Here is a 22,944-nt window from a genome sequence, read left to right on the forward strand (position 1 = left end):
TGCAATCAAACCGATAGAGCGCTGTGATTGGCCAATCTAAGCGATAGAGCGCTGTGATTGGCCAATCTAAGCGATAGAGCGCTGTGACTGGCCAATCTAAGCGATAGAGCGCTGTGATTGGCTTGACACAGACTGGTCAAGGCCTGCTGAGGCTCCAGTGGAGTGTGGCTAGACTGTTTATCTAGATTTCTAGGCTAGAGAAATGGCTCAAGTGCCATTTCTAATCATATGTATTTTCAAATGCGATTAACGAAATACAGAATATTTTATTATTGTGTGCATATATGATTACAATCAAATATTTCTCTGTTGGAAAGATGCATTACACGTCTGTTATACTGTTAACTGACAACGGTGCTGGTTTTTATTTTTGGACACATGCCAGTAATTTAATCACATTTTAATATTATTCATTCATCCATCCATCCTCTTCTGCTTATCCAGAGACAAGTCGTGGGGGCAGCAGCCTAAGTCGAGAGGCCCAAACTTCCCTCTCCCAAGCCCATTGGGCCAGCTCTTCTGGGGGAATCCCAAGGTGTTCTCTGGCCAGGTGAGAGACGTAGTCCCTTCAGCGTGCCCTGGGTCTTCCTTTAGGCCTCCTCCCAGTTGGACGTGCCTGGAAAACCTCACCAGGGAGATGTCCAGGAGGCATCCTGACCAGATGCCCGAGCCACCTCAAGTGGCTCAACTCTTGATGTGGAGGAGCAGCGGATCTACTCCGAGCCCCTCCCAGATGACTGAGCTTCTCACTCTACCTCTAAGGGAAAGCCCGGCCACCCTGCAGAGAAAACTCATTTCAGCCGCTTGTATCCGTGTTCTCGCTCTTTCAGTCACTACCCAAAGCTCATGACCATAGGTGAGTCTTTCCCTCACTCGTGAACAAGACCCTGAGATACCTAAACTCCTCCACTTGGAGCAAGACCGCAGGAGTCCAACTCTCACCGACTTACTGTAGGCAATGTGGACCAAGCTCTGACACTGGTCATACAGGGACCTAACAGCCCTTATCAGGGGGCCTGGTACCCCATACTCCCAGAGTGACCCCACAGGGCCCCCCGGGGGACGTTGTCGAACGCCTTCTCCAAATCCACAAAACACACGTAGATTGGTTGGGTTGGGTGAACTCCCATGCACCCTCCAGGACCCTCCAAAGGGTACAGAACTTGCTAAAGAGTCGAGCAAGAGCAGGTGTGTGTGTGTGTGTGTGAATGGATGAATATTACACTGTAGTGTAAAGAGCGTTGGAGTCTTCTGACTGAGAGGCGCTAGAAGTGCAAGTCATCAATCATAAAACACAATAAAAATTGTGATTTTTAAACCCAGCTAGCTACAGCACTCCAAAGGTTTAGATGGACTTTTTATGAATGAGGAGGGGAATGAGAAATATTAGCCTCGTTATCTTCATAAAGTAGGGGAAAACAGTCTAACACAAACATTTAACAGGTTCTTTTAAACAGCTCTGGTTCTATATGAGAGAAAAGGACGGAAGTGTTTCCGACGATCCTATTGGCTCAGCTCCTTACGTCTTGACGTCATTTTGGTGAAGGGGCGGTCAGACGGCGGTGGGTAGGTGCTGGAGAGGCAGCAAGCGGAGGATGCTTACATTAAGGTGAGGTTCAGCGGAATTGTTATAGTTTTCCTCACGTGAAGGTCAACAAACGTTACCGGACGTTCACTGCCGTACAGCTGAGGGGAGAGGCGGCGGGAGAGGACCGAGAGGTGCGAGTTTAGCGCTCCAGTTGTAGCTAGCTGTAGCTTCGATAAACAACTGCTTAAAGGGCTACGCCATACTCTGAATCTGGGGTTACAGTACGTAACTAACGTTCCTGATGAGTCTTACGGGACAATAAACCACCAGTCAAACTGTCAGAGACGGTCCTAACGTGTTTACTCACGTTACCGATACTCACACGCGGTGGTCTCACCTGGTTAATGCTACTGCTGCTAGCTGGGTTACCTTCAGAAACATATTGTAGCAGGTCATCCAACATCGAGCTAGTTCAGACGTGAAAAGGGATTCGTATTGAAGTTCTAATAATAAAGATGTTTTTAACAAATGATCGAACCGGAAGTGTTGCTGAGTTAAAGGCCAGTTCCAGTGACAGCTGCAGGTGGAGGACACACCTGAGCTGGTTTACCTCTGGAGAGTCCTGAGAGGGCTGCTCATATTCCTCACCCTGGTCTTAAATGACTTCTGTTCAAAGACAATATCTGCCACTCAGCAGAAGTTATAATTCAGCAAATAAAAGCAACAAGGGCCATGTTGTCACCACAGCTCGTTGGCTGTGTTAACACAGTCTGAGAGGGTTTCCAGGGTCATATCCAGCTTGTGGAGGTGGAAACTGGCGTCTGTTTTGTCTATGATCATATTATAAAATCAACATCTTATGTACTGTTGCAGGTGGCAGCATCAATTATCTTTTAATCCCTGATGCTTTTCTCCAATCCTCTGCACAAAAATGCTATAGCCTAACAGACGTGGACATGTCCTTTCATTTAAGCTCCTAATGTCATCCACAATTCGCTTTTGGAGCTTTTGACCTTGTTTTATTGTTATGTCCTCTTTTTAAAATGCCCCCAAAGCAGTTTTTGGCTTCGCGCTTGCATTTTTCTGTCTCGGCTGCAAATCGTCTGTCTGCATAACAAGGCTGCAGACAGCAGGTCAGGTTAGTACTGCGTCACTACGACCAGCTCCTCCCATTCCAGATGCCTCCTCTCCTGTAACACCCAGTCTCAGCTAGCGAGGAGTTGATTCTCCACTGTTGTGAAGAAGCATTTTCTTTCTTATTAGTCTGAACTTTAACCCTCCCTCTGTCTTTATGGGTGACCCCGCGAGGAAAGTTGACCACTGAGCAGGACTGATGGTTTATCCCTTGAGGTTCACGTGGCAGGGGTGAGGTGGTGCTCACTCCTCATCCCTGCCACGTGGACCCAAGGAATAAACCATCAACCCTGCTCAATGGTCAACTTTCCTCGCGGGGTCACACCCATTAGGACAGTGGGAGGGTTAAATAAAGCCTAGAACTCAAAAAATGGATTTATGTCTGTGAGTGGATCAGGATCCCTGTCTTTCTTCCTGAAGAAGGGTTTAGTCGGCAGAAATGGTTGGATTTTATCTCCAGGAGCACTCAAAAACCGAGGCAGAATGTGATTTCACAGACTTAAAGGTATAGCAATCGATGTTTCTGAATTTCAGGAAAGAACCGCCCTCTCCACGTTGCGCAACACTCTCCCAGCGCCTGTTTACAAGTAGCTGCCGGCCGTAATGTGTAATAAGAGGCTCTAAAAATAGCATGCGGAACGTTAGCTTACCTCTCGAGCAGAAAACCGGCAACAGCGGCGTCTGTGGGGAGCGGACTGGACTGCGTTAGCTTCTTCCTGATTTCCATGAGAGTGCGGGGGTGCACAAGAGTACGCATGTGCAGGAAATGTAAACTAACCCAGGATTGGCTTCACCAGTAATTGACATTTTTGCGGACCAATGGTTGACGTGACCCACCCGGAAGAAAAACATTGATTGCTATACCTTTAAATTAGTTCATGCTAAAAGAGAGTTCATAAAAAATGAGATTATTTATTAGTATTAGTTTGGATGGAAACTTTCTTTAAAGGGGACACATTATGCAAAGCTCATCTTTTGCATCCTTTTGTGCTGCCATGTGGGTCTCTGCTGCCTCTTTAAACACTCTAAATGTGAAAAAAAATCTATCCATCCTTTTCTCAATGTTCGGCTTAAAAAGAGCTGTTTCAAAAGGTCCCTTTTGTGATGTCACATGCAGGAACATTAGACTAGAAGCCCTCCTCACCTTGGTTTTAACCCTGCTTCAACACATCAGATTTTATCATGTAAGTGATTAACAGGCTTCTGTAGAGCCTGATGAGCTGCTGCACATGTGATTCAACCACTGAATCTAGTGTGCTGGAGCAGAGAAACCACCAAAACGTGCTGGATTCTGACCCTTGAGGCCCAGAATGGAATACCCCTGATCTAAAGGCTCAGGAACCCTCTGCAGGTGTTCTGGATTCATCAGCTGATTAGACACTTTGAGTCTTGAACCTTTTCACAATATTCTGATTGTCTGAGATTCTGAATGTGGTGTTTTCATCAGCTGTACGCCATAATCACCATCTATTATAACAGATAACGGCTGAAGCATCTGAGTATGAATAATTGAGTCTGGCTCAGAGTAGTTTCACCTTTTTAGGCTGGATTACTGACACAAATGAATTTTGCACCAGATTCTAGTTTTTCGAGCTTCGCTCTTAAAGCTGCTCGTATTGCTACTAGGGATGTGTGTTGGTGAAATTCTGGCGATACGATACTTATCACGATACAGGGGAGATGGTTCAGCCAGACAGTATTAGTGATTTAATAAACAGTACAAACTGATGCATCACATGTTAAACATGAGGTATCTGAACCATAACAGAGGGATTTACATTACATTTCACAGTGAAAACAAAACCCATTGCACTCTGCTGCCAACTAGGGGTCGGCGTTTGAATTGCACCAAAGGAAAAGAAATGCACAAATGTTTCTATAGAAGTTCTTCCAAAATTTCGATACACGGCTTTTGAAAATCGATATAGTATTGCTGGAGAAAATATTGCGATATATTGCCACATCGATATTTTCTTACATCCCTAATTGCTACGGTCTTCTTTTTCCGTGTGATTATAAATGCATTCGGTCTTTATTGTTGAAGGAGAAAATGTTACAGTAAACAGCGAGTCCTTTCCGAGTCTCTGACTTGAACCTAACTTTTGACCCCTCTGTTTACCCGCAGGAGTGTTGACTGAGGCCAGAAGGTGCAGGGGCTCTGGTGGCAGGAACGACAACATCCAGGTTCAATGAAGGATGAAGAGCCCGGTGCACAGGTGCAGAGATGTGGAACACGGTCGTGGTCAAGCTGGTACCAGGTCTGGGTCCAACTGCCTACAGCCTGAACAGCGCATCCCCATCGCCAAAGACGTCATTACTTCCTCCTCTTCTTCTGCCATGTGGTTCATCAGGGACACCTGCGGCATCATGTGTTCCATCATCACATGGCTGCTAGTGTTTTATGCTGAGTTTGTTGTGCTGTTTGTAATGCTGCTACCCTCCAAAAACCTCTCGTACAGCATTACAAACGGGATTTTGTTCAACACTTTGGCCTTTCTTGCTCTCACCTCGCACCTCAGGGCTATGTGCACTGACCCTGTAAGTACACGGACTCCGTATGAACTCTTCATGTCCTGTAACTTACTTTAGGCATGAATTCATGACTTAATACATTCAGTTTGTGCCAACCTGTCGTTACGATGATAAATGATCTGCACACAACAATGATCTGTGTGTTTTCTGTCAGGGGGCAGTGCCCAAAGGGAATGCTACTAAAGAATACATAGAAAGCCTCCAGCTGAAGCCGGGGCAGGTGGTCTACAAATGTCCCAAGTGCTGCAGCATCAAGCCCGACCGAGCACACCACTGCAGGTAGGACACAAAAAACATGGATCACCCGCTGCAGCATTGAGGCATTCACTCTACTAAATGATAAATGAAGCTGCCGTGCATACGCGCCATCGGACCACCACCAGCAGGCCAGGCAGGGAGGGTGAAGTGTTAGTCATGCATCTACCAGTCACAAGCTGCAGTCAGACTGATGAACTCCATTTAAGCAGAAAAGGCATCGTCTTCAGTGCCTCCTAACTATGCAGTTATATCAGTGTCGAGTGGCTTCCATGTGAACAGCTGTTTGCTGTGAGCCCTGCAGTGATGCCTCTGTTTGAGTTTTACTGCTCAAATTAGACATACTTTATGGCCATGAGACGGAGATCCCGGTTTGTCTGCTATTTTGTTAACGTGCCTTAAAGGGAAAACTAACCGTCCTGGCTAGAGAGGAAAGGAGAGAGGGAGCAAGCAGTGTGCATGGATTGTGTATGTGGTGGATGAACGCTCCACGCCGTCACCCGTAGACTTCTGAAGAGCTGAATTGAAGCCCAGTGGGCGTTCCCACCTCCGCCATCTTGGATGCATCACATGTCTTGCTGGAAAATTCAAAAATGAAGCTGTGAGGGTGGGGGCGGATCATTGACACCCATTAAATAGTGAGCCGATGTAGCTACAAGCTAATTGAGCTAACTGAAGCTAGCGGAGGTTGGCAGGTGCTTTTAGGCAGAAAACCCTGACCCCCAAATTCCACTACCTCCGCTCCGGTCCGCCCCCACCCTCCGCAGCCGCTCGCTTCCGAACTCAGTTTTTACTGGTACCCGCTCTACAACGGCTCCGCTCCGGTGCGGGGACCTGAGGGGGGCAAACAAGCATGCGCGGGATTTTCGAGATCTTGCGATACAGTCCGAGCAATAAACGCGGAAGTTAGATCCAAACACCCGTTGTGTGGGAGAAGCATCGGCATGAACTGTTTAATCCGCCCATCATTTGTGTTGAGAGATCAGCAGTGTTTGGATCAACAAAGTGTGACTACTTTGATAGTAGAAACTGTATTTATGGCTTACTTTTGTGCATTTAAACTTCAGCCGCCACTGATAGTTGTTAAAGGTTGTTAAACCTGTGCATATGAAACAAAAAACACCTTTTGTTTATCGATTTATTGTGAAAAACGGAAATTGTGCTTGCTCCTTTTCCTGTTGGGCCGTTGTGATTTCTGTCCATTTACTGCGGAGGTGCTCCGGCGTCCGGCGAAAATAGGATCGATTCTATTTTTGCCGGACGCCGGAACAGAGGGCGGCGCACGGCGCCGCACTGCCGGAGCACGGCCGCAGTAGTGGAGTTGCTCTGATTGACTAGAACGGGACCGATTTTGCTCCGGTGTTCGTGTCGGAGCGGAGCGGAGGGGGTGACTCTGTGACCCCCGGCCTTTTAGGCTGTAACCATTTTAAAATGAGGCTGAGGCCCTTTGTGGAGCAACCAGCAGGCTAGCTGCTAGCACTGATGGTTCATCTGCTGCCCGTCACTCACATTTACAAACATTTTCATAATTTCAAGTATTAATAACAAACGTTACAAAGAAATCACCCCATCAGCGTTGTCATGGTGATAAACTTGACCTGTTATAATGTTTTTGTACCAGGCTGTAGACGTATTTATTTCTGCTGTGCTGCTGTTATTTGGGACATGAGTCAACGTAAAGTTAACTCCTATCTGGAACCATCCACTGGTGGATGAAAGGGGAACTAAAGTTGTCACTTCCGCGTTGGCTTCACCTTTGTCCGGCGGAGCTTCTCTCTGTGTGAACATGAGGTCGTCATCCAAAGAGCCGTGTGCTGCCGAGCATCCAGACTGCTGTGTTTTCTAAATACTGAATTTATCTCCGAGGAAAATGACATCAGTGATGGTTAGGAATTTCAGAATTTGTTAATTTTCCACCGTTCCCTACGACCAACACCAGCAGGCGTGGTGGGGTAACTGCCTTGCCCAAGGACACAACAACCGCAGCAGGCTGAGCGGGACGCAACCCTGTGGTCAGGCAGGGCACTTGACTCAAGTTCAAGTTTATTTATGAAGCCTCTTCCTACCCCCAGTCAAAGGGGCCCAAGGTGCTGGAGATGGCATAGAGAACAACTAAAACACAATAAAAGCGCTATATAGCAAAAGACAGAAATAAAACAATAAAGGCTAAAAAACAAAACTACGATGATCAAAACATTAAAACATGAGTAGAAAAACTAAGAAATAGAGCGAAGATGAGCCTTAAGCCTAGCTTTAAAGTGGGCAGCGATGTGGACGGTTTTATTTCTAGAGGCGGTTGGTTCCAAAGCCGAGGACCCAGAACTGAAAAGGCACGGTCGCCCCTGGACTTGTGCTTCGACCGCGAACCACCAGCGCTGAGGCTAGATATGGTGCGGCAGATCCTGACAACGCGTTCAAAACAAAGACCAGGATCTTGAAATGGACACCTGATTTCACTGGTCACCGGTCCAGAGCAGCTCGGAGGGGAGCAACACGGTCCCACTTCCATGCTACATGCAGAAACCTGGCAGCAGCATTCCGGACCAGCTGCAGGCGACCTCTGCCACAGTCTTTTATGTAGGCCTTTTTCAGACCGTCAGAATATCTCATTCTGACTTTTGGTGTTGTGGAAAGGTTGACTCACTGTGGGGTATCAGAAACACCAGTAGGGTCACCACAGCTCACGTTCTGTCACCAGACATCATCAGTAGCTGCTTCTTCTGCCCCTATGGAACAATCGTGCTAAAACTGGAACACTGATGATGATAAAATGTATTTCAGAAGACCGTCTCTTTATAGCTTTTTGTTTTCTTAACTCTTATCTTCTGGTATCTTATCTCTATTTGCAACAGTGTTTGTAAACGATGCATACGCAAGATGGACCACCACTGTCCATGGGTCAACAACTGTGTTGGAGAGAACAACCAAAAGTACTTTGTGCTTTTCACAGTAAGTGAATTTCTTTTTATTATTTCAGTTGAGAAGAAGTGGAAAAATGTCTTGTGTAGTTGAGAAACAGCAGACTAGTCTTGTTAGGGTGAAATCACAAATCATTCTGAAGAAGATGTGATTGGTTGGTTTGTCGTTTGAGATGGATATCTCATTGACCTTCACAGGGATGTCCTGTAAAGTGTACAGCAAACCGACCAATCGCAGAGCTCTCCTGTAAAGTGTACAGCAAACCGACCAATCGCAGAGCTCTCCTGTAAAGTGTACAGCAAACCGACCAATCGCAGAGCTCTCCTGTAAAGTGTACAGCAAACCGACCAATCGCAGAGCTCTCCTGTAGAGTGTACAGCAAACCGACCAATCGCAGAGCTCTCCTGTAAAGTGTACAGCAAACCGACCAATCGCAGAGCTCTCCTGTAGAGTGTACAGCAAACCGACCAATCGCAGAGCTCTCCTGTAAAGTGTACAGCAAACCGACCAATCGCAGAGCTCTCCTGTAGAGTGTACAGCAAACCGACCAATCGCAGAGCTCTCCTGTAAAGTGTACAGCAAACCGACCAATCGCAGAGCTCTCCTGTAGAGTGTACAGCAAACCGACCGTAGTCATGTATTTTTCTTGTCTTATTTTTATATTTTCTGTAGATGTACATTGCACTCATCTCTCTCCACACTCTGCTCATGGTGGTATTTCATTTCCTTTACTGCTTTGAAGATGATTGGACAAGTGAGTATGTTTTTATCTCGTCTACTGCTGACCTTGGCCTCTACCACTTCCTTCACTGACTTCCTTCATTTGAACACAATGTTTGGACAAACAGTTTTTTGTAATCCAATCCAATCTAGCCACATTAGAGCCTGCATGATCCAAAATAAGTGCACGGCAGAGCAGCCATCTTGTTTTACAATCAGTTTTTACAGCGTTGTTTATACAGCTGTTTAAGAAAGCGTACTGCTAGCCATCCTACTTGTAGTCTGGCCACGGCCGTAGATGGAGCTCCGGCGTGGAGCAGAATCTACGCTTGTCTTTAAAACCATCTCTGCGTGCATCTGGACAGCGCCAGGACCAGCCAGAGTAACGAATAACGTAACGTATTCATAGCGACAGAACGGGGCAGCTCGCCGTACTCGGTGAAAGAAGTACCAAGTACTTCCTTTTCCTGGATAAGTCCCTCTATCTGCCCAGTTCTCTAAGAAACGCCTGTGACCAAAGTTGATGCTAGAAGTGTTTCAGATGACTCCTCGGTGATCCTGCTGAGCTAAAGATCTCCTCAGCAAACCTCTGGACGTCACGGGCCGTATTCCCCTGAATCCGCACCAGCAGGTCAGAGATCGTCTCCCGGCTGCAGGCGGACCGTTCCACGGCTGATGAATGTTTGTAGATGAGCAAACCGTCAGGTTTTGAAAGGATGGTTCTTTCTGCTGCTGAAACTGTTCCACGGGAAGATCTGGCTAGATTTCCTCTGGGATGATCATTTCAGCGTAAGGCGGAAGCTTCTGCAGGAACTGAATAAAAGAGGAAATGCTACCTCTGAACATTTCTGGACAAATCTAAATCTAACGCGTGTAAACGGGCGATCACCCAGGCCGTCACTCCTTCCTCAGCTGCCAACATTAATATGATTTATTAATACGGATAATTAATCATTATTACATTACATTTGTGTATTTAGGATCTGAAGAAAAGCTTCATAAGAATAAACGTTTATGGTGATTCATCCATTCATGTAAAGCAGTCAAGACACTAAAACACTTTAGATAAAACATTCAGTGTTTAATGTCAACATTCATCTATGAGCTAGAACGTTCTCGTCTCCTGTGGAGATGTCTCGTGAGGAGACCTTGAAGTTGGTAAGGATACAGAAAAGTGATATCCGTTCTCCTCCTCCTGGTGTCAGGCCAACACAACCTGGGTCTTGGTTCATCTTTAGCTCTGCAGTGGTCTCCCGTAGTGGAGCTCAGCCCGCCCAACGTCTCTACAAACGTGGAGCGCTGTGGCTGACCCAGCCTAAACGTAGCCGAGCCAATGTGGAGCTGTTGAGACTACAGTGGAGCGTGGCTGGACCCACCTGCTAAGCAGCTTCTACAGGTGGTCTAGATGTGTAGACTAGCGTGCCGGGGTAACAGGCTGGAACCCGACTGCAGCCTGCTGCGTAACCAGAAGGAAGGTTAGCTTCATGTGTAGCATATTATAGCTGTTAGAGTCCCTGGTTGTTATTGATGCATCAGCAAATTCAACAAAATATTAACATCATCGGAAACAAAAAACATCAACAAGGCAAACCAAACAGTGGCATGGCTTGGTCTCGGGTTCACGGTGCTAGGTCCTGCAGCGCCGCGGTGGTCGGGCAGCCCGCCGTCGCGTTGATCAGGGGAACAACCTGAGCGCTGAGTGGACCGATTAAGGGTATTTTATCAGTAATTAGCCAAAGAGCAGCCAACCACCAAGTGCAAAGATCGCCCCAGAACTTCTGAAGAGCTCCTTTAGCAACAGCACCGGATGGCTGGAAGAGGAGTTGATCTCAGCGGCCAGATGAAGAACAGGAGAGAAATGTAATCGTAGAGTTCATGTGTTCATTTTAGGGCCTCCACCTGTTTGATATTGGTCATATTGATGCCATTCATCATAAAAACCCTTTCACTCCCATGTCTCTCAATTACCCAGAGTGCAGTTCCTTCTCTCCTCCAGCAACTATCATCCTCCTCATTCTCCTGTGCTTTGAGGGCCTCCTCTTCCTCATCTTCACCTCTGTGATGTTCGGCACCCAAGTCCACTCCATCTGTACGGATGAAACTGTAAGTGACTCCTCCCTCCCTTCCTCAGTCTTTGCATTAATCATCTAAATCAACCTTTAAGTAACAATGAGACGCCCAGCAGGTTCGTTACGCTGAACTCTCGATCTTTAGAGACGAAGCTGAAACTACCTTTAAGGGGAACTTGTTGCTTCTGTGGTTGAATGTTTTATTTATTACATCGACGGTAAAATCTGCTGAAGTAAGAACCCAAATCTCACGTGAGATGTTTTTATTTACACTTTTACTGCAGACAACAGTAGAGGACTGAAGCCTGGTGCCTGGGCAGCGCCTCCAGGTCGCCGTGTGGTTTTGTGAGTGTGAGACGTGTTTCTAACTCGGCTTTAGCTGCTCGTCTGCGTCGTTTACAGCTGTTCTCACCTCTGGTGTCGGACCCTCTCAGGTCCGGGAGTTTTAGCTTGTTATCCGTGTCATTTCCAAGAGGACAGCCTCTGCCCAGAGGTGTCACAAGTATACTCAGCAGACACTTTATTAGGAACACCCTGCTACTACCAGCCTGGACGCTCCTTCATCTTCAGAACCACTTTAATTCTTGTAATCATAGACCTAACAAGGTGCTGTAAGTGTCCGTCGGAGGTTCTGGTCCATCTTGACATGACAGCATCAGCTCCTTGATGAGAAGCTCCCGTTCCACCACATCCCAAAGGTTCTGGACTGGACTGAGATCTGGGGGCTGTGGAGACCGCTGGAGTCCAGTGAACTCATGGTCATGTTCTAGAAACCAGTTAGAGATGATGTGAGCTTTGTGACATGGTGCATGATCCTGCTGGAAGTAGCATCAGATGATGGGTTAGAATTAGGATGTGGTCCAAATCCAGGAGAGGGTTTTCCAGTCTCTTCTGGTCCGGTTCTGGTGATCCTGTGGGAACTGGAGCCTCTGCTTCCTGTTCTTAGCTGACAGGAGAGACACCTGGTGTGCTCCTCTGCTTCTAGAGTCCATCTGGAACAGCTGGTGAGGTTCTACTGACCTCTGTAGGAACCAGTGGTGATCTGAGCTATAATCTAGAACCGGTCCCCTCTGACCTGAACTCAACGAGAACTTTCCATCCACACGGCTGCTGCGCTAGAGTCCTCAGACCAGACAGTCTGGTACCAACATCACGCCACGTCCTGTCCCTTAAACCTCCTCCTCTCCATCCTGACCTGCTGCAGTAACATTTCAGCAGTGAGATCTCTGTAGCCTGTTGGTGCTTTTTCATCAGAGGATGTGGCGTCCTGTTGTTCCTGACGCATGACCTATTCCACATCAGTACGGATACGCAGCTTCAGAACGTTTCGTTACTTGTTTGAGCTGCATTTGTGTCAGAAGGCCAAGCAGATGTACCTAATGAAGTGGCCAGTGAGTGTAAAAGTCAGGTGTGAAGTCCCGTTCCCACTAGAACCCTGGATGATGGCCCACTGTGGTCTTCATGACCTACACCATCACAGCAAAGCCACAAACCTTCGTTAGTGAGAAGATGTTGCTGATGCTGCTACCATCTACCTTCTCACCCCCTAACCCTAACCCTGGACCCTGTTGGAGCTCAGGAAGCAGGATGCTGATGTTGTGATGAGCTCCTAGTCTGGACAGTCCTGCCACACATGCTAGACTCTGTGAGGTCTCTGAAGTTTGCTCTTCAGTTACCATAGCAACACGAGTTACTGCTCTCCGGTCCCTCAGCCCAGGGGAAGGTGGGCCGACGCATAAATTCAACATATTTAAATTACACAGGCTAAGACTATTTAAAGCTGCGATGGCACATTTGGAAAACAAAAACTTAAAACATGATTTTTTCAAACCTCTTTCTAACGGAGTGTAGCTCTAAACAGTAAGGATGAAAAAACAAGTCATTAAAAACCTCCAAGAACACGTTTCAGACCCAAACCAACTATTGGTCCATTTGTTGGTCTCAGAACCGCCACACCTCCCCGGGTCCTCCACTCATCACACACACACGTGTTCAGCAGCAGAACACCACTGGTGAGAGGTTCTCCGCTCAGTAACATCAGAGGTGGAGAAACAGGTGGCTGCTACCACTTCAGCTTCAGGACAAACCACCAGAGTCCCAAAAAGAAAACCACCGTCTGAAGTCACGGACAACAGAAGACGTTTGGACCTAGAAAACGGAGACTGGTGTTGAGCGCGGTCTCGTTTCCTCTGGAAATGCGGGTTTCTGGTTCCAAGGGTGAGAGTTCCATGACCGCGTTAGCATTCAAAAGCTAGCTTGTTCTGCAGATTTGCCATAACAGCTTTAACGTAAATGAAGCTGTAATGATACAAGACTCGATGCCTCCTTCAGGACCAAGTTCCTGTTCTCAACACATCTGCAGTGGCCTCCGGTGTAACTCAAATCAAATCAAAATCAAATCAAATCACTTTTATTGTCACGTCACATGTGCAGGTACACTGGTACAGTACATGCGAGTGAAATTCTTGTGTGCGAGCTTCACAGCAACAGAGTTATGCAAAAATACAGTAATGTAAAAACAAGTAAAATATAAAAATGGCTAATCTAAATATACAAATGAATAAAGTAAACAATTAGATAAGAGATATAAAATATACAGAGGCTGGTATGTGCAAAACAGTGGCATTAATGTACAGTATGGAGTGTGTACAGGTGCTGGCCAGTAAATTAGAATATCATCAAAAGGTTGAAAATATTTCAGTAATTCCATTCAAAACGTGAAACTTGTACATTATATTCATGCAATGCACACAGACCAATGTATTTCCGATGTTTATTACGTTTAATTTTGATATTTATAGGTGACAACCAATGAAAACATCAAATCTGGTATCTCAGAAAATTAGAATATTCTAAAGGCCAATGAAAAAATGTTTGTTTCTCTAATGTTGGCCAACTGAAAAGAATGAACATGAAAAGAATGTGCATGTATAGCACTCAATACTTAGTCGGGGCTCCTTTTGCCTCAATAACTGCAGTAATGCGGCGTGGCATGGACTCGATCAGTCTGTGGCACTGCTCAGGTGTTATGAGAGCCCAGGTTGCTCTGATAGTCGTCTTCAGCTCCTCTGCATTGTTGGGTCTAGCGTATTGCATCCTCCGCTTCACAATACCCCATAGATTTTCTATGGGGTTAAGGTCAGGCGAGTTTGCTGGCCAATCAAGGACAGGGATACCATGGTCCTTGAACCAGGTGCTGGTGGTTTTGGCACTGTGTGCAGGTGCCAAGTCCTGTTGAAAGGTGAAGTCTGCATCCCCATAAAGTTGGTCAGCAGCAGGAAGCATGAAGTGCTCTAAAACTTCCTGGTAGACGGCTGCATTGACCCTGGACCTCAGGAAACAGAGTGGGCCAACACCGGCAGATGACATGGCACCCCACACCATCACTGACGGTGGAAACTTTACACTGGACCTCATGCAACGTGGATTCTGTGCTTCTCCGCTCTTCCTCCAGACTCTGGGTCCTTGATTTCCAAAGGAAATGCAGAACTTGCTTTCATCAGAAAACATAACTTTGGACCACTCAGCATCAGTCCAGTCCTTTTTGTCCTTGGCCCAGGCGAGACGCTTCTTGCGCTGTTTCTTGTTCAAGAGTGGCTTGACACATGGAATGCGACACCTGAATCCCATGTCTTTCATGAGTCTCCTCGTGGTGGTTCTTGAAGCGCTGACTCCAGCTGCAGTCCACTCTTTGTGGATCTCCCCCACATTTTTGAATGGGTTTGTCGTCACAATTCTCTGCAGGGTGCGGTTATCCCTAGAGCTTGTACACTTTTTTCTACCACATTTTTTCCGTCCCTTCGCCTGTCTGTTAATGTGCTTGGACACAGAGCTCTGCGAACAGCCAGCTTCTTTAGCAATCACCTTTTGTGTCTTGCCCTCCTTGTGCAAGGTGTCAATGATTGTCTTTTGGACAGCTGTTAAGTCAGAAGTCTTCCCCATGATTGTGGTGCCTTCAAAACAAGACTGAGGGACCTTTTAAAGGCCTTTGCAGGTGTTTTGAGTAAATCAGCTGATTAGAGTGGCAGCAGGTGTCTTCTATATTCAGCCTTTTCAGAATATTCTAATTTTTTGAGATACCAAATTTGGAGTTTTCATTAGTTGTCACTTATGAATATCAAATTTAAATGTAATGAACATTGGAAATACATTGGTCTGTGTGCATTGCATGAATATAATGTACAAGTTTCACGTTTTGAATGGAATTACTGAAATATTTTCAACCTTTTGATGATATTCTAATTTACTGGCCAGCACCTGTAATGTTGGAGTTTCAGTAGTGATTGTGAGGTGTCTGCGCCGTGTTCAGCAGTCTGATGGCCTGATGGAAAAGGCCATCAGACTGCTGAATGCCTTGTGGGTCGTTCTCCGTGGGGAAAAGCTCTGGTGTTCCTGTTTCAGGAGCTAGAAGTGAGTCAGTGGAAAGGTGAGCAAAAGATGACAGGATCTAGAGACTTACTTCCTGATATCTGGACATCTCTCCACTGATTGGCTAACAGAAACGCGACTCTGCCACTGACTGTTTGCTCTGCAACGCTGATGTTTAATCTCCACAAATAACACAAGCCTGGAGGAGTTCTGCTGTGTGGTGGAGTTGCTAATGCTAACGGTTAGCTTCTACTAGCTGAGACGTGCATTTACGTGTGCGTCTTAAGTCGATCTGTGGCAATAAACTGGGAGCCTTTATCCAAGTTTACACGTATGTTAGACAACCAAACTCAAATGAAGTTTGTTCCACTCCACTACAGTAGGTGGCGCCATGTGCTCTCGTGTGTTGTCATTCTTCCAGTTAGCCTATAGCAATCAAAACGGTGAGCTAACGCTAGCGGGAGGGAACCAGACGGAGTAACAACAGCATATGCAAAATTCTGTTTTCTGTTGACGGCTAATGCAGGAAATAGGGGTGGAAGACTAGTTTCACCTGCATGTTAAACTCAGCGACCAATCAGATTTCACAAATGCGTAACAACGGTTTCTCAGTGAACTTGGTCTTTAAGGGTGATATGTAAAGAGCCTTGATCTTCCGTGTACTTCTCCACATTGTCCAAACTCCTCCCTCTCAGTGAGTAACCTGACCTGTCGGTGGTGCGTAAGGTTATCTGATCAGCTGATGGGTGGGGGTCCAGCCCGGTCACTCCAAACCAACCTCCTCCTGGTTTAACCTTCTGAACTGGAGGTGTGACATCTTCACGCCTGCATGCATGTCAGACGTGAGCATAGGGAAGTCTGAGGGGGCGGGGCCAGTCTGTCTGTAGAGATGCTGCAGGAGGGTCACTGAAGTTTGGTTGTCTCTCATTTTCAGGGCATAGAGCAGTTGAAAAAGGAAGAGCGAAGATGGGCTAAAAAAACTAAGTGGATGAATATGAGGGCGGTTTTTGGACACCAGTTCTCCCTAATGTGGTTTAGCCCCTTCTCCACCCCAGACCATGGCAAGGCTGAGACCTACCAGTATGTGGTGTGAGGGGCGGCCACGGACAGCTTCTCATCTGCCTTCTGTTTCCTACTCGGTGTCATCCGCCTCCTGCTGCTGCTGATCCAGCCGCAGAGACGAGCTGTCGGTCTGAGTCCTGTCTGCCAACACTGTGATGAATCTTCTCTGCTTCACCTGAAATATTCTGTTTTATCTGCTGGTCTTTAGAGTTGGTTCAGCTAAATTACAAACAGGAGAAGCAAACGTTTTATTTCCTGTCCCTGCTGCTGCGTTTCCAGACCACGCCCTGGTTCATGCTCCTCCACCAGCTCGAGGGCGGACTGACGGACACGTTGTCCTTTAAGACTTCCTGTTAACGGGGGAGTGTTGCAAAGCAATTCCCCACCAGGACATCAGAGGGTGTAGCTCATCCCGCCACCATGGCAGGCATGCCTCTGGTCCATGGATGCGTATTTATTTGTATTTTTATTGTTTTTATGTATTTCAGAGACTTTAATAATGACAAACTTGTCCCTCATTCTCCTCCACTTCCAAATCCACGTTTCCGTAATTTCCTTTCATGAATTTAAAGTCGGCTGTTGATCGGATTTAAAGGAAGCCGCATGCTAACCGATCACAGGCTGGACATGTGTCCGACCCCCCCTGCAGCCCCACGGCGTTCCGTGTCTCCGTACCACCGCAGACGTGTAAACGAGGCTTCGGTGCTGTTCTCAGCTCGGGGACACTCCTCACAACCACCGGGACTTTGCTCGAGTCTCGGCAGACCTTTTCCCATGGTGAATGTCGGGAATCTCAGGAAACATTCCGTTAAATAAAGCCTTCCGTTTTCCCACAAGACAAGGTCAGAGTTCAGCGAAGTGAAAGGGAAACAGCTGTTGTGGTTTAGCTGAACCAGCGCCGTCTACCAAACCGTTATGTATTACATCAGGAGATGTGTGGTGACGGGTTACACTGCAGCACTACGACTTCCTCCTCTCTGGTCTGAGGAGATGTGTAATCGCCGCTCTCACCTGAGCAGGTGTTGGTTCTACAGCATGTTCAGCTAATGCTAATCACACTCAGGCTACGCAGATCCAGGGTCATTTGATGTTTTACACGTGGAAAGTTCTGATCTTTAGCCATCAGACTCTCCTGAGCTACATCTATAACATAAATCTGTATGAGAGCGCAGCAGGACAGGCGGTTTCCTCTCACATCTCCTCAGTGGACACAGAGGCCCCTCCCAGGCTTCCGTAGACTTTATCTGGATCTCCAACATCAGAACCTCCGGCTGCTCAGCATTCAAGGTTAACAACTTCTGGTTTCCATCCGTCCAGCAGCTGTTGGGTTGTGTGTGGTTACCATGGTGATCTAAATAAGCCACTGGCAGCAGCTGTAACAGTTCTGTTGATCTGGGTTTTCCAGCGTTTTGCTGCTCCATGAGAAATGTCCCAGTTTGTGTTGATGAGTGCAGACCGTCGCCCTGCTGGTGTGAACAGAAATGTAAAGAATAATTATGTTGGTCGAGGTAAATGTGAAGTAAAGCAGCAGCAGGGATCATCACTTCTGCCTGCTGTATTGTGGCTAAATCCCTTTTCTTCTTGTACCGTTCTGCTTGTAGAAGGTTTGCTACTTCATGTTTATTTGCTAATAAAGCTTTTGGTTTTCCCACTTTGATGCTGTGTTGTTCTGGTGACCAGTTATCAGGGTTTCATCACATTTACAATGACTGCTTTAAAAACCCCAACCTGGGCTTGAAAAGACCGCCGCCACTTCCTGTCAGTGTGGGAATCAGCTGGGACAAGCACCCACCCTCGGTGGGGTGTGGGAGGTTTAGACTCTTCTTCTCGTCTCCATGGTGATATGGGGGCTGTGAAACACCAGTGCAACGATCAAAACCTGGATTGTTTGTCTACAGAAATTTCCGTTCTTCCTAAACGTCGTGCTGACGGGGGGGGTGGCTCAGCTTGTTTCTCACGTGACCTGCACGCCCTGTAATCTCCCCGCCCCTGTCTGTAATCTGCCTCTTTCCTATGCAGTGTCTTCTCCACACTCATGCATTCTGCTTTGGTTGATAACTGCCCAGACTGATCTTTAGAAACTTGACCCAGGTAAGCCTGCAGAGGAGCTCACGTCTCCGTTTCTCAAGCATGCAGCTCGAAGTTCAACCAAACCATGTGAATGAATGAGTTCTGTGCAGAATAAAATGCACGTTCGTTTATTTCAGATGCATGTGAGCCATTTTGTACGCGTGTGGCATGTTTGACTAAAGGCTAATTGGATAGCGAGCCGCTGATGGGTGTCTGTACTGACCTGCTGTTGGAGACATTCGTGTTCACTGAAGCTAAAGACGTTTTCATAAAGCCGTCTCCATTACGGTTTCCTGTCAGAGGGCATGTTTCTTTGGACATTTGAGCCTTTTTGAACCTTCTGAGATACTTTACTCATCGCAGACAAACATTTTTATTCAGAAATTAAGAGTTGACACTAACCAGGACTGATGAGCTAACAGCTAGTGTGATTTGGTTGGACCATGGACCCAAAAACCATCCAGTCGGATGTAGAGCCGAACATGCCACAGCCCTGTCTGGCGCCATGGTGGGTGGGGGATGTAGCTGTGAATGTGAGCATTCTGCCCTCCAACCGGAGACTCACTGTCCTGTCCTCTTCAGGGGATCGAGCGTCTGAAGGGGGAGACGGGGAAGTGGGGGAAGGTGCCATGTTGGGAGGCCATGAAGACAGCATTTGGAGGTTCCTTCTCTCCGTCCTGGTTTAGTCCCTTCTCTGCACTGAGCTGCAAACCGGACCCAGTAGAGCACATCACCGTCCCGCAGGGGGACATCATCGAGGAGGACGTCATCGAGATCCCACTCAGCTAGTGAGGAGGGCTTCAAAGCCCATCAGGTGTTTAAGAGACTGCTTAACTATTTGACATCATTCCTGTCCCCGTGATGGAAACATGTTTATCGCCGTCTCCTTAAAGGCGGCGTCGAGTTTCCTGAAGCGGGAGGAGCTGTAGGTGTTTTACAGCGATTAGCTAGCCTAGCGAACTGGAACCATATTCACTATATAGGATAGCTTGCCAGGCTAGCGCGTAGCGTTTGCTTCAGGTTCTTTTCACAATGTAGACAGCTTTAATATCTCCACATTCACCATGCTCCCTAACCTGTTAAACCAGTATGCCCAGTTGTCAACCAGTTACATTTACTTTCACATTACGGTTCTTTTCATCCTGCTTCCAGAAACACTAACACGAGCCTGCGTTAGCATCAATGCCAATTACTGTGTAGCAGCAGCCCAGCTTCCAGCAGGTCATCTGTGTCGGAGAAGAACGTTGGCGCGCTAACATTTAGCTGTGGTAGCCACTGAGTCGGCGGCACTAGCATCAGGCTCTTCAGCACACCGACCTCTGCAGAGCGCCAACATCACTGCTGTAGGGTCGGATAAGGGTCCATGACTGAAACCCACCCAGTTTCCACTCGGCTGCAGCCAACGCCACGATGGGTGTCTGCACCCTGCAGCCCTTGGGTGTTTCTCAGTGTCAAGGTGCCTGGCCTTGCGAGGCCCTAACCCTAACCCAAGCAACTAACCAACCATAGATAACTTCTTTGGATCTAAAAACACATTTTAAATTATTTGACTTACTTTTAAACTTGAAAATTGTCCCCGAAGTAGCTGCCGGCTTCTGACCCATCATCCTTTTGAAAATACCGCGGTGTATTCTGGGTAATTTTAGACCAAGGCTAGGCTACAAGACACCTCCTGTGTGTCCTTGCTCAGCTAGCTAAACGGCTAACAAACGGAGAACATGAACACTGGAACCGATTGGAATACATCATGGCGGCTCCTGATGACAAATCTCCTAGGCAACCGGGGCGGGGCCAAGACATCAAGGCAAGGTTTCTTGACATTGAGAAACACCCCCTGCGTTTGATTGTGGTGAGAAATGATGCACACCCACCCCACATCCCAGTGAGCAGAAGAGAAGTGAGCCTCTTCAGAACACCACTAAGGACTACGCTCATCCTGTGCCTTATCCTGGGACCTCCTATATGATGCTTGTTTACACCCAAAACGGTCTGGAAACTGCATTTATATAGTTTATCAGGAAAAAAGGGTGATTTGGGGGTGACTTGCTCTTTAAAGTTCCCGCGTTTTTTCATCAAGTGCTTCATTAGAAATCAGCGTGTAGGTAGAAAGTGACTCGTGCCGTTTTCAGACCTGGTTTCTTGCATAAGCACGCTTCACAAATGAGGCCCCAGGACCACAACTCTTTATTTAGCATCAAACCTAAGCTGCTGTTCTAACAGCTGACGGTTGTGGATGCCACGGTAACTAACTGGTTTTATCTGCCTTTGGTAAAAACACACGCCACAGAAAGGAAACCTCTGAGTTTATTATAACCGATTCTAATTTCATATCAAAGTTTACTCGAGGCTGTTCACAAACCTCGAGCGTCTGACGTTTCCGGTCCTGTGGTGTGAAGTTCTGTCCAGAACCGGCTGGCTGCCTCTCTTTATGTTGAACCTTGTTTTTAATGTAGCTCTTTTGTGTTTATCTTTTGTAATTTTCCATCAAAGTTATATTTTGTATTTTCAAACCAAATAAAGCGTTCATTCCTGTAATGCCTGCTCCATGTCTGGAACAGGGATGCAGCAGCGGGTTGGTTTAGGGACACCAGCTAACGGACGAGCTCTGGTGGAGCTGATCCCACCTTCATCCGGCGCTGTGGTGAAGTGAGCTAAACTAGTGAGTTCATCACACTTCCGGTACGTTTTAGCACTGGGGCTACTCACAACCAGCACTTGGTGGGGACAAATAAAAGCATCACAGCAGCCATTACACAGTAACGCCTCCCTCACACCTGTCAGGTGAGAACAGATCCACAGAGTTTGTGTGAGACAAGTCATGTCTTAGTCCTGTCCTCACAGCAACAGCTGACAGGACAGCCAGTCAGGTGACTATCCAGGTAGCCTGTAGAAAACAAAGGAGAAGCTGGTGGAGGTAACCCTGAAGTCTTTTTAGATGTCCTTGCGGTCCTGGGGCGTCTGTTGTTCTGGTGCAGCAGCATGGAGAACCATCAGGCCACACAAGGTGAGTGAGATCCCTGCCCACCACAGAGAGGTGTGTGTCTCTCTGAAGACCAGCCTCCCCAGGAGTCCCTGGACACAATCACAGCAGAGGCAACGTGAACGGGACCGCTTTCACCTGGAGCACGTGAGCGAGGACAGGACAGACAAACGCTGACCGAGCAGATGAAGTTGGACGCCGTGGTGGTGACCGTGGCCCCCGCGGAGGAGGAGGCATGGCGGAGAGCCTTGGAGAACATGGTCCACATGACCGCGTTACAGCAGAGCAGCAGACCTCCACACAAGAACCGCAGGGGCACGTGCATCTGAAAGCAGGGACAAAACTTCCGGTGTTTTATCGAAATGTGTTCCCCTGGTGTTCAGTATCCTTCTCTTTTGACCGTAACAGATCGGTGCTTCACCGTTTATTCCGGTTTTTGTCTCCGTTACATGATTACAGCTACACCATGTTAGGACGTTGTTGAGAGGCATGAAAAGTGTTTCCGCTAGCTTCTGTAGCAGATCTAACCAGGAAACACCCCCCATGGCTGGAAATGAAGACCAGTCTTTCACGGGGAACACATTTGTGCGCAGCACCTGCTCCACACCGGAAGAAGGTTCAACAAGACTCCAGAAAAGTTGCGATGTCAGAGATCTGCAAGACGGAAGCTGTAAGATCTAATAAAAGTAGTTATTACCCATCCGCAGACGGAAGCTCCTTCAGACCAGCCGCGCAGCGCGGAGTCGCACATCTCCTGCAGGTAAGCGGGACCCAGGGACAGCTTAGCGGACAGAGACGCTGCGGCGCCCAGAAAACCCGCAAACAGCGCGTAGAGAGATCCGCAAAGCATCTCAGAGGAAGTAGTACAGTAACAAGACTACTTGGAACTACAAGCACCACCTGAACGGAAGTTTGTCATCCCATGTGGGCAGGTGCGGTGAGATTTCACAATAAAGGTCTTATTTGAATCACGTTTTGGCTTTACTGACATTTTTAAGCCAGGAGAAAATATTTGTTGCTCAGTTCGCTGATATATTCTGTAACACTAAGTTTATGTTGTATGTTTTTCTAATGTGCAACATGTAAATGTGTTTAGGTTATATCTAGGAAATTCATCTTTTTTACGCAGTTGTAGTTTTTAAATAAATCAAGTCTTGTTTATCATCATTTTTATAAATCAACTGTTTTCCCCAAATGGCAAACACGCATAATCAAACCCGCACTTTCAGTCTAAACACCAGTAGTTTAAGCCGAAACAATTCCAACCTTTATTCTGAAAGTCTTCTATTCCGGTTGACTTAAGAATG

The 22,944-nt window shown here is 47.1% G+C and overlaps 2 protein-coding genes across 6 annotated transcripts; one reads left to right on the top strand and one right to left on the bottom strand.

Moving 5' to 3' along the window:
- Positions 1-456: 456 nt before the first annotated feature.
- Positions 457-21,192, top strand: zdhhc3a (zinc finger DHHC-type palmitoyltransferase 3a). 5 transcript variants are annotated; one of them, XM_070551244.1, is made up of 7 exons: positions 457-550; positions 4,788-5,200; positions 5,349-5,473; positions 8,302-8,398; positions 9,041-9,122; positions 11,061-11,191; positions 19,240-21,192. In XM_070551244.1, the coding sequence occupies exons 2-7, from the start codon at positions 4,859-4,861 to the stop codon at positions 19,444-19,446; spliced, it is 984 nt and encodes a 327-aa protein (XP_070407345.1). In that variant the 5' UTR covers positions 457-550; positions 4,788-4,858; the 3' UTR covers positions 19,447-21,192. The 5 variants fall into 5 exon arrangements, with proteins under 5 accessions (XP_070407345.1, XP_070407344.1, XP_070407347.1 ...); XM_070551243.1 differs by lacking the exon at positions 457-550 and adding an exon at positions 1,524-1,609; XM_070551246.1 differs by lacking the exons at positions 457-550; positions 19,240-21,192 and adding exons at positions 1,524-1,609; positions 18,607-19,226.
- Positions 20,944-22,564, bottom strand: LOC107375655 (transmembrane protein 42). The gene is made up of 3 exons (XM_015944301.3): positions 22,335-22,564; positions 21,816-21,962; positions 20,944-21,729 (listed from the first exon to the last, which is right to left on the bottom strand). Exons 1-3 carry the CDS (start codon positions 22,485-22,487, stop codon positions 21,589-21,591), a joined length of 441 nt encoding a protein of 146 aa, XP_015799787.3. The 5' UTR covers positions 22,488-22,564; the 3' UTR covers positions 20,944-21,588.
- Between the last annotated feature and the right edge of the window lie 380 nt (positions 22,565-22,944).

This window comes from Nothobranchius furzeri, chromosome 5 (assembly GCF_043380555.1).
Source record: "Nothobranchius furzeri strain GRZ-AD chromosome 5, NfurGRZ-RIMD1, whole genome shotgun sequence".
NCBI lineage: Eukaryota > Metazoa > Chordata > Actinopteri > Cyprinodontiformes > Nothobranchiidae > Nothobranchius > Nothobranchius furzeri.